The sequence below is a fragment of the Lathamus discolor genome, chromosome Z, assembly GCF_037157495.1.
Source record: "Lathamus discolor isolate bLatDis1 chromosome Z, bLatDis1.hap1, whole genome shotgun sequence".
Classification (NCBI taxonomy): Eukaryota; Metazoa; Chordata; class Aves; order Psittaciformes; family Psittacidae; genus Lathamus; species Lathamus discolor.
This window is the reverse complement of record NC_088909.1, coordinates 35408376-35420383: the sequence shown is the minus strand read 5'-3', so window position 1 is coordinate 35420383 and position 12008 is coordinate 35408376. Positions and strand designations below refer to the sequence as shown.

At 40.4% G+C, this 12008-nt stretch overlaps 1 protein-coding gene across 1 annotated transcript in view; it reads left to right on the top strand.

Moving 5' to 3' along the window:
- LOC136005647 (complexin-1) overlaps positions 1-9923 on the top strand; it is a 106288-nt gene extending 96365 nt beyond the window's left edge. Inside the window, exon 4 of the mRNA XM_065663296.1 lies at positions 5683-9923. Within this exon, the coding sequence (XP_065519368.1) occupies positions 5683-5880 (198 nt within the window). The 3' untranslated portion in view covers positions 5881-9923. The remainder of the gene's footprint in view (positions 1-5682) is intronic.
- The last annotated feature ends 2085 nt before the right edge of the window (positions 9924-12008 follow it).

Here is a 12008-nt window from a genome sequence, read left to right as displayed (position 1 = left end):
CATATAGTCCTAGCAGAAGGTGCCATTAGGCAATGGTGGGAAGATTTTAATTGGGCTGGTGCTCTCTTGGGGAATAAAAGAAAAAATCTAACTTAGCACATAAAATAAATGAAGCCCAAAAGGGCAGATAAGAGATAAATCTTTTTGCAGTAGCTGTGTCTTTTCTTTTTTCCAGATTTTTTTTCTTCAAAAAAAAAAAAAAATCAGAAGGAATCAGGTTAGACATAAGGAGAAATATTTTAATTGTAAAGAGTAGTTAAGTTCCAGATAAGAGCTCTTCATCAGCTGAGGTCTCTTGGAAAAGGACTGGCTCAGGTCAAGTTAGCCCTTGAGGTGGAAGGGTGGGAAAATTGCCCTGTGTCTTCTCTAACCATATTCTTTCAAGTCTGGCTAATAATTTGGTTATTTTTCTATTGTATTGCAGGTTTGAATGTAAATGAAACCTAATAGGCAGGGCTGTGTATGGAAAGACAAGCTCTTCTGTAATCTGTATATGAAGCAAGATAAGCAAGAAACATTGAAATCTTCCAATAGCTTTTAAAAGCTCAGCTGCTAAATAAAATAATAATTCCAGAGATGGCTGTATCTGCCACATCTGTTCAGACATGGATTCAGTACCACCTGCAGCTACGCAAAACCACAGAGGAAGAAAATTCCCTGAAGAGAATGTAACCAGTACCATTTATATGCCAAACCCTTCTGAGAAACAAAGGACAGGCTGAGAGAGCTGGGCTTGTTCAGCCTGGAGAAGAGAAGGCTCCAGGGAGACCTTAGAGCAGCCTTCCAATACCTCAAGGGGCCGACAAGAAACCTGGGAAGGGGCTTTTGACAAGGGCCTATAGGGAAAGGACTAGGGGGAATGGCTTTAACCTGACAGAGGGGAGACTGAGATCAGCTCTTAGGCAGAAGTTCTTCCCTGTGAGGGTGGTGAGGCACTGGCACAGGTTGCCCGGAGAAGCTGTGGCTGCCCCATCCCTGGCAGTGTTCAAGGCCAGGTTGGACAGGGTTGGAGCAACCTGGTCTAGTAGAAGGTGTCACTGCATGTGGCAGGGTTTTGGAACTGAATGAGCTTTAAGGTCCCTTCCAACTCAAACCACTCTGTTTTCTATTATTCCAAGAAACCAAAATTCAGTGCTGGTTTATGTGCAGTGTTATTTCTTGTGATGCAGACTGAAGACCAATTAGACTTGTGTACATGTGAAGCCAGTCAAAGGAACACAGTTAATTTTTCTGCTCCAAGGAATTAAACTCATCTTTGTTCATCTTCTTCACATTCCCAGTAGCTGACACTTCAAGTCTAGGTTGCAGGACAGACACGTAGTACCAAACCCACTAGTCCTCATTTCCTTTTTATCCAGGTATTAAGAGGAAAGAAAAGCATACAGTGAGAATATCCAGTGATACCCTGTGACTATATGAAGTATATACATAATGATATTTAATAGTTTATAGAGACTGTAAAATATGGTAATTCAACCATGACAATAGCAGATACAGTTATGTGATTGACTATAATAATTTTAGTAACTACAATAATCTAGTAGCATACAATCATGGTAAATATTAGTAGCATAATGTTATGGTTATTGTGTTATGGATAACTCAACTTGCTAAGGTCAGCAAGAGCACTCTGTTGGTCTTCTGAATCCCCATTCAGAGTATAAGTCGCTGTAGGGTCATACTGCCTGGCATGTCAATGGGAAAGGTGTTCATCTTGGCAGCTGCTTATTCTCAGACTCCAGAATCCTTATCGCTGCTACGGTTCTGCTTGTCCCACCATGGAGTCTCTCTGTCCCCCACAAAAACTCCTGTATTTCCTTAGCTTCTTGAGATAAATCTCTTATTGTTCCTAGAGGGTCAGTTCAAAATCTGATCAAAATAAACTACTCAATCTTGATTCTAGCTGTCTTCCTGGAAAGCCAGATTTTTACTAGATAGATATGTTCATTTTTAATAAACAATTATTAGTTTGTCATAAAAACTGGTAACTACCTTTGGATGGATTGACATTTCAGCTGTAGGTCCACCTTGGCTGAACATTCCCCCTATTCCTAACATACTTACTGCCATTAGAGTCACATCAGATTTCCAACATGTTTCTAGTTCATGCACTTAATTTGACTTGTGGAAAGCAGAAGGAATAGGCAAGGAAAGAAATGGCAAAGAAGTTGATTGTTAGTGTAGTCTTTTCCTGGCATCCACTGAGTGAGTGTGGGATAAACTAAGCGCCGTGGTATTTTTCCCTGTTCTTTCCACCCAATGACTGATGATTCCAGCCTGCCAGTATTTCACCAACATAAAACCCAGTGAAAACAATTTTATGTGACAGCATAGTAATGACTTTAAAAGCAGCAATGCAGTTTACATACTTAAAATGTTTCAGCATCTTGCTGGTTTAGGTCCATAATTTACACTATTAATTGTATGGCGACATGAGTGAAGGCCAAGCAGATAATGGTATAAATACAGCCTCTGATATTAAATTTTGTAGGGTTGGACTTTGAAAAAAAATTATGAAATTGTTGTCATCCTTAATTTCTTTTTTTTTTTTTTTTTTTTTTTTTATAGTGCAATATTTACTATCCTCAGGAAAGCCAGAGCATGGAAAAGGTCACATTTATATTTTTAAAAATTATTTGTTGACTTCATTTTACAGATTTCCAGTGAAGACTCCAGGTGCTTTTTTAAAATTTTGCTCACATTAACTTTCCTTGTTATAATTCGATTTCCCCTGAAACAATTTCAAACCTGAATAATTCCATTTTATTCACCTATGAATCATCAAGCGTTACATTTTGACTAAAGTGTTAGAAAATGCCACCAACCTTTAATTATATCAATGAACTGATCCTTTCTTACAAAAATTGCTTTTGATGCAATGCCATCTTTCTCCAAGAGAAGAATATATTTGTCCAAAATAAATCTGTATTTGGGTGTTACATATGTACTAGGCAGAAATGACTTATTATTACATGTTGTAGCATCGCTATGGATAGGAATCAGGCTGATGGGTACTGTGCTACTTCCTTCATATAATCTTTGATCTTCCCTCTATTCTAGCACATAGTAGCACCTGAGTGGTTGGTTTTGTTCCATACTTTCCTGTGGTCTAGATCTTTGTTCAACAAGTTCATGACACAGAGGATCAACCCACTATTGTCTTGAGATGGAGGATTTGAAAGGATGCACGGGACATGTGTGTTACTATTCTCCTCTAGGTGGCAAAGGAAGGTAAAGTCTATAGACAAGTTACACTAGAAATCACCTAGAGGGGTCTACCTGTGGCTTGAGAGGGAGAGTGAGCATCAGCTAGCCATATAGACTGTACACAGCCTCGTGGTGTATGCCAATCCCCCTGCAGTGGTTATTGTTACTATGCTGGATCTTCTTTTTGCTGTTCAGCCCTGCAACTATAAGTTGATCAAATGCTTCCTTTGCCTCAGATGTGGAGACATCATTTGTCTTGAACATCTCTCCCACAAAATGTGTGTGACCAGCATCCACTAGGTATAAAAATCATAAAACAAATGTCCTTAATTAATAGTTTTTGGAAGAACTGATTTAGAGAACTAGGTGGTTTTGAAGTTACTGGTTTCAACCTTGCAGGATGTCATCCTAAATCTTAATGACAGTGGAGAAACAAAGCAAAAAATATTGGATATGTTCAAAAACGTCTAGGATTTTCTTGCCAAAACCAAGAGCCCTTTGAAATCAGAAAGTCATGACAGCAGCAATGAATTTTTTGCTTTACTGATAAACAATTTGTTCTATACTTAATAGAAAAAAAAAATTACAAGATAAAATAATGAAAAGAGCATCTACTTCATTTCTATTCAGCAGAACCACACTATTGATACTAGAAAATACCGAGTATTTTGTACCAACATAATTCTTTGATATTTTTTAAATAACATCTGATTTTCATTTAAAAGTCCTTTTCAAGCTTATTCATGTAAAATATTTTGCTGTTATTTGCCTGGGTTTAAGTTAGTTACCTTATGGTTGTGATGTACTGAGACAAACCTTAATTCCATTTGGAACTGTAACTAAAATTTAGGCATCTGTAAAGGAATAGCTTCTACAGAGCAATAATTTTGAAGCTGATAGCTGCTACAGCCTTTCCTCTTCCTTTAGAAAGGTCAAATGCCTCTATAATATAGCTGAAGTGAAATGGTTTTAAGGAATTATTCGTGCTTGTGAAGTTGAGCAGGCAAGAGTCAGCAGCTGTAAAAAAGTCTGGTTAGAAGGGGAAATGACTGAGAAGAATGTTCCTGGCAACCTGGGAGCCTGGGGACCAGAATCTTTGCAACATGCAAATGGCCTTTTTGAAGGACAGCTGGGCACTGAGAAGTGGGACATCTGAGACTGCATCGATGACAAAAGAAACTATGAAAGTTTGACCTACATTTATAGTCTGAAAAAGTCTGAGAAATTTAAATTGATCTGAATAAACAGAGCAAGTCTCTGAGCAACCTGATCTAGTTGAAGATGTCCCTGCTCACTGCAGAAGGGTTGGACTAGATGACCTTTACAGGGCCCTTCCAACCCCAACCATTCTATGATTCTACAATAAAGAGGGTAGCTTGCAGGTATCCTTGTTTCTGTAGAATTGCATGGGACAGCTTGAACTGGTTTATTTTTTTTTTAATTGTGTTTCACCATAACCTCCAAAATTTCTGTCAAAACACTTATTGAAAGAGCATGAAAACCTGTGAATCACCGAAATGCATGAAAGCTCAGGAGTGATGAGGGTTGATAGTGCAGAAATAGTTTTTCTTGGCATCCCTTCAAACTAGAAGTTTTAAAGAAAGTCCTAATGACTGTGGGAGCTGAGATACTACAGCACTTCTCTCCCTAATCTGATTCACTCAGGCATATATTTAGTTCTCTATTAAATCTTGCATTTTGAATGTAAAATCATAAAAAAGAGATTCTCATTAGTCATATGAAGTCTTAATAGCACACCTTTAATTCTTAATGGGAGTAGCAAATTTCAGGTATCTATTCTACTCTGAGACATCTATTCTGCTCACAGGCTTAATGATATTCCTCTTTTGTGTGAGTCAGCTTTAGCCACAGAAGTGCAGAGTTCAGTGGGCAAATACAGTTTCTCATGAAGGTTTATTTTCACTAGGTCTTTCTGTCCCACTTTTAATGTCTTTTCATTGTAGTCCCAAATTCTCTTCCATGCTTGTTTCTGAGTGGTTTGAGCATCTGACTGTCTTGTCACAGAATCAAAGGGTTGTTAGAGTTGGAACAGACCACTGGGGGTCATCTAGTTCAATCCCGTGCCAAGGCAGGGCCACCTACAGCAGGTTAGATAGGACCCTCTCCATGGTGGGTTTGGAGTGTCTCCAGAGAGGGAGATTCCAAAACCCCCCCTGGGAAGCCTGTTCCAGTGCTCTGCCACCCTCAACATAAAGTTCTTCCTCATGTGGAGGTGAAACTTCTTGTGTTTTAGTATATGGCTATTGCACCTCATTGTCTTGTGACATCTGTCCATCCATGTGGCTGCACTTAGTGGGGGAGTTGTTAGGAGGTGTAATTTGGGTGTCCTTGTGAAAAAGCAAATATGAACAGTGATGCCCATACTGCAGGATATGAAGCACTGTGTGTGATTGCTGGTTTCATCAGTCATCCAGTTCAGCAGGTGACTGACAATGTGTTCTCTCTCCCCTGCAGTATGGGATAAAGAAGAAGGAAGAAAAGGAAGCAGAGGCCCAGGCTGCACTGGAAGCTAATGCTGAAGGGAGTCTGACACGCCCAAAGAAGGCTATCCCTCCTGGCTGCGGGGATGAGGAGGAGGAGGAAGAAGAAAGTATTCTAGACACAGTCATCAAATACCTACCAGGGCCCCTGCAAGACATGTTCAAGAAGTAATAGATGCAGACTGTTAGATGGGCATAAACAGTACTGCAAAGAATTTTTCTTTTGCCCAATGGGGATTTACAATCTTGCCATCCATCATGCAGCCCCACCTCTCCCCTTTACTGCTCACTGGGGTTCCCTTTGCTTCCCATTCCCTTCTGACTGCCTCCTGCCCTTTGCTCATCTGTTTCTTTTTTGTATATAGTCACATCCAGTAGATGCCTCTGAATGGATGTAAAAATTAAAAAGCTGCAGACTACACAACTTTTATTATAAGCCATAGTACTATGTATGTTAAGGCAACTGTACATTAAGCATATAAAAGGAACAACCTGATGTGCATTTCCATCCAAAGCAGGAAGGAGTGTTCACTAAGTGTGAACAGTGGCTTCTTTGATTTTCTTTCTTTTTATTATTTTTGATAGTAATTACTAGCCATTATTTCTTGTTGATTGGCTCACAGTAGCCATTTGATGTTGAGCATGTCTGCCCTTGGAAGGGATATCACAGTTCTCCCAGGGGCAGAGCTTTCCTGTTTTAATTCTATCACTGGCATAAATAAGAGATCATTTGAAAGGTAAATCAGGCATGACTTACACAGCTGACATCATTCAGAACTGTGAAAGAAGTGAGTCATCTGCCTTCAGATGCTGGTATGTTAGATGCCTCAGAATCTAAGCAGGAGTCATGTTAATTTGGGAATTAGCCATACACTTAACTTGAAAAGGCAGATTTGGTCAGACAGTTGCCATACAGAGAGCTGAAACCACAGGTGAGTTCACGGTGCTCTGGTAGAGGACCTCCCCAACCCCTTTGAAGCCAATGACCGAGTACATAGGTCACTCTGATTAACTGACCCTCCTTCTGCCCAGTGCCATACTCAACTGTCCCATTCCCAGCCGTGCTTGCAGGATGGACATTTGAATTTCAGTGTATTATTGTGTCTGTGTCCTGTCCACACTTTCCTGCAGTGTGTGGGAGATTGTGGTGGCCTGAATGTTAGCCATACATGGCCCTAGAGATCCAGAAATCCTGGGTATGCCTGCTATGAGTCATGCTAAATTACTGCATTGCCTTGGGGAGGTCACTTATTTTCCTGTCCCACACAGCTGCTCCAGCTGTGTAATGTAGGTTTCAGTCTCTACCTACTATAGATGCATAAAGTGAGGATGCTTCTCCAGTGCCGTGCAGAAGCTAATTAATATTGTCACAGTGTGTGGCATCCCTTGATTCCAGTAGGGTGGGAGGAAATCTCTCTCTCACCGTTATCTTTGCTGCCTTTCCCAAACACAGATACAGAGGGCTCTTCAAAACAGCTCTGTACACACTGAGTAACTGCATAAGATAAGCCAAATTCTACTGCAGATGTTGGTTTGCTGGTATATACAGAGACTTACATACACAGACAATCTGATTTTGAACACAGACCCTCATGGTCAGGTATCTGGCTTGTCATTTGAAGAGCTCATCCTGGAGTTCTTGTGTTTGTCTAGGTCTCTGTAGTTGCTGCTGTGAGAGCATCATGCCATCTCAGTCTTACAGTCCTATAGGAGAATCATGGTTTAGTCTGGCAGAACCACTATTGTTCATCCCTGTCATAGGAACAGAAAAGTTTCTTAAGTATATGGAAGACATTTGGCAGCAAAAAGGAAAGCAATCTCAAACACTTCATTATGTACCTAAATTAATCATTTTACTTCAATGGAATTTCCTTGATGCACTTGTTCAGTGGAAGCAAGTTTAGGCAAACATCTCTACTTCCCTGAACAAGAAATTTTTAAAGATATCATCTTGTCAGGTAAGCAGAATAAATCTGCACCATGGTTAAGGCAGTGAGCTTGTGAACTCTGTGCCTTTTAGCAGTATCTCTCATAAAAGAGAAAAAATATAATGAAACAGAAGAAATGTATTTATTTTGCCCTCCTTACCCAATTCTTATCCATGCCCTTGCTTCTTCACAAATTACTTCAACTGTAAGTTTCTACCAAATCCAAGGTAAAGGTTGAGGAAGTTTGACTGATCTAGAAATCAGAACCAGCTGATGGAAGATGCAATTTATTTCAGGCTGTGTCTACAAACAAGGTGTGTTCATTCAAGTACCAGCTGCCAAGGGCTTCCCAGAGGAAAAAGAAGACAGGTTTTCCTCTTTCAGATAATGTCAGTGGGGTTTTTTTCCTAACTTTCATTTAAAGCAAGGTGAATGTCTTACCCCCTTCAAGACTTTAATAGCCCAGAGCACTCTATCTCTGAATCCATGCTTGAGTGCAGCATAACTGTGTTGTGCAATTTACTAGTTCTAGGGAGAGTGTCCTACTCACCCCATGAAAATTCAGCAACTAGTAATTTAAACCTATTTAAGTCAACCTGACAGAATTGAAAACTCACCATTTGTCACAAAGGCAGCAGCTGGTTTTGATGCTTTGCCACAGAGGGAACTAAATCCAGCACCCCTGAAAGCCAAAAGGCAGAGGACTGCTCTTTGCTCTGGCCACTCACTAGCAGTGAAATCTAGATCACACTGAGATACAGACATCAATCTTTTATAAATGCTCTGCCTAATCTCTGTGTCCTGCATCCTTTGCAAAAGTAGAACTAGCAGAAATGTGCCCATGCTAAAAAGAACACATCCATTCATATCTTCCTTTAGCCTTGCGCTGGAGAACTCTGCAAACAAACCAAACAGGAGGATAAGCTCATTCTGCTTTGCTTTGGCCTTTCTCTACCACTTCCTTGTTGATCTTTCTTTAGCCCCTATCATGGACTCACTTCCTCATTCAACCAAATACTCTTCTTGATGTAGAATCAGAATTTTCTGCCTGTTGTGCTCCTTGCTGAATGGTTCTCCCAAATGCTTGTTTATCTTCAAAATCTCTGGCAGCTGGATGTGCATGTGTGCGCACGTGTGTGTGGAAGAGGAGAAGAAGGGAGAAGAAAGGGGGAAAAGGGGGAAAGGAAGAGTGTTTGGTATTATGTTTTCTAACAGTCTCAGCAGCTCTGCTATTGAATGACTGGTCTAAGTGTTTGTAAGCAGGTAATGCTGACCCTGGGCATGTAGCATTAGAAATACTCCTTTAGTGAACTGAACTCCTGAGCTGTATGAACATCTGGTTCTAAACTCTGAAGAGGGCCATAAGAACTCTGTGCTGAGTGTTTTAGGCCTCATGCCAGGGTCAGAGAGCAGCAGAGAAAGGGAAGGTGGCATTAAATGTTTGATGAGTCTTTTCTATTGTGGGAGCTTCCCAGCCCAGTCGTGTCATCACTTCTGTACCTCAGCTGTCCACACCAGTGCTTCCTCCAGCAGAGATCTCAGCCAGGCCTGAGTTGGTAGTTCCTATTTTAATTGTCCTTTTTTTTTTTTAACAAAGAAACATGACAGGAGATCTGCTGCAGGTACTGGGCAGGTTTTGCTTGGGTTTGCCTCACATAACTTTTGGCACCTTGTATGAGTTGTGGACCTCTCCTCAAGTCACTCCACTGTCCCTGAAGTGCCTCAGCCATGCTGAACACACTGGAGAGCAGGCACCCTCCCTTCCCTTCTGCCCATCCATTTCCCTTCCCACTCTTAACTGGCAACATGGGACACAGACACCTTTGGCTCATGTATGAATGTGAGAAGCATTGTCTCAGACCCTTTCCTCCTCAGCACTCAAGCAGGTGTTGAAGTACTTAAATGAGACCAAAGACAAGCATGGTTCATTGTTCGAATTATGAATATCTCTTTGTATTTCCATGTCATTGCTTTATTTGCATCACTGGTCTGTTCAATCTCAGGTAAAAGAGGTCTTTCATTTTTTTTTAACGAGTTTTTATTTACACAGAAAGGTTGGTGGCTAGACACTGCAGCCATTTCCTTCACAGTTCCAAGACCTTACTTGTTAGAAGGAAAACAATTCAAAAGGCCTCCACATTTGGAGGGTTTAGTTTACCCTTGACCTTGTGAACTCACATTTATATTTAGAGAAAGCCATACGAAATCAGACTGCAATATAAATTATCAATGCTAATCTTGTGTTTTAAAATAAATAAAACAAAATATAAGATCATGTGCTAAATCACTTTGGAGTTCCTCTGTGTTTCTAGTACTATACGTTGGCTTAGGTTCCTCCCAGCCCCTGTCCTCTGTCAAGAAAGACCATACCAATGCTGCTGAATACATCTTTTGGCAAGCTTACTGTGCTAGAACAAGAATTGTTGGAAGTTAGCTGTTGTGACCTCAGTCTTATGTATCTGAAAATTGTCTGTAACTATTCCAAATATATGTTGTCAAGATGACTGCTTCTTCATGCACTGAGTTAGTAAAAGATTTCATTACTGTCATTAAAAAATTGCTTGTTTTCTCTCACACACAGAGCAAAATTCAACTTAGCCATGCATTTTCTAGTAGAAACGCTCCCCAGCTTCCTTTCAGATGCATGCAGTATTCTCCAAGCAACTAGAAGATGATTTAGAGACTTTGTGAATGTGAGCTTCATTTGTTACATGCCTGCTACTTTTTCCTGCATGATGTGGGTAAATGGTATGATGTTCTTTTAAAATGGAATCACAGCCAATAAAAATACTGGTGATTTCATACATTTTTTGCAATGCGTTCCTGTGAAATTCTGCCAGACTACACTTGAAAATCAAAGCATGGATGCTGATATACAAACAGAATGGTAAAAGAATCAAGGAGAAACATGGGTATTATTTGATGAGGCTTGACATCTACAGGTGATTATTAAATTTTAAGTAAGTTTTGCTATTAGGAATTAGTGTTCCTTAGGAAGAGCACAACAACATTTCTTTGAAAGATACACAGGCCTCTAACTATGGTTTAGTGAGAACATGTCTGGATCTTAAAACAAAAAGTGTAAAAAGTTGATTTGCAATGATATCAAATATATCTTTGGATCCAGATTTTGGGACGCATACAAAATTCTTTTGGTGGCAAGTTGTGCACAGTTGAGCCTTGTTTTATTTGTTCAGGGTCAAATCAGTAGTTGCTATGCCCAGCAACATGTTAGAAAGAGAAATAACCATACAACTCATAGGAAATGTTGACAGTGTTTTCCCTGGGAAAACTTTTTTTTAGGACCATTGCATGGTGATGTGTTGGGGTTTTTACTAACTGAAGCAGACAAAGGACTGTCACAGAGAAATCAGCAAGCACTCATGAATGGTTCTGGTAAAAATCACTCAAGTTACAGAGGTGTGTTAGCACCCTACTTCTCATACACTAATCCTGGGATGCAATAATTAGCCCTACTGCAAGCTTCCAACCTTCACTGACAGCAGTGGAGGCACAGACTACATGCTTCGACAGATACAAAATTCCTAAATGAAAAGCTGTGTACAAAGACACTCATCATTTTTTGTCCCAGATAAGTCCATTTTAATGGCTTCATTTAATTTTCTTTCTGAAGTACCATAGATGATAGAGGCTGCATAAATCTTTCTTTGAAAACGGGGCTTGAATGAAGGTTACTGAACAATGCTGGCCCAACACTGTCCTGGATCCCAGGAAGTTTGTGGCAGGCATCAATAGCCATAGTTCAAAAATCTCAACTAAGATATTTAATTCTCCCTCTCCAACTGTTCCTCCTTTCTTCAGGAAAAACAAGGTTAAAACTGTATTGGGATATTCCTTGTTGCAGGTAGCTCTGCTAAAGCCTGTCTCTGGTGTTTTTAGAGGAGATCTGAGCTAGATGCTGAAAGCAAAACTGAGAAACACAAATGGCTGGAGCATATCATAGAATCATAGAATTAGCTAGTTTGGAAAAGACCTATAAGATCATGAAGTCCAACCATTGCCCCAGCACTGCCAAGGCCACCAGTAAACCATGTGTCTAAGGGCCTCATCTACACAGTTTGTGAACATTTCCAGGAATGGTGATTCCACCAGTGCCCTGAGCAGCCTATTCCAATGCCTGATCACCCTTTTGGAGAAGAAATTGTTCCTAATATCCAGTATAAACCTCCCCTGGCACAGCTTGAGGCTGTTTCCTCTTGTCTTATTGTTTGTTCCTTGGGAGAAAGACCAGCCACCTCCTGGCTCCATCCTCCTTTCAGGTAGTTCTAGAGAGTGCTAAGGTCCCACCTGAGCCTTCTCTTCTCCAGACTAAACAGCCCCAGGTCCCTCAGCCATTCCTCATCACAGTTGT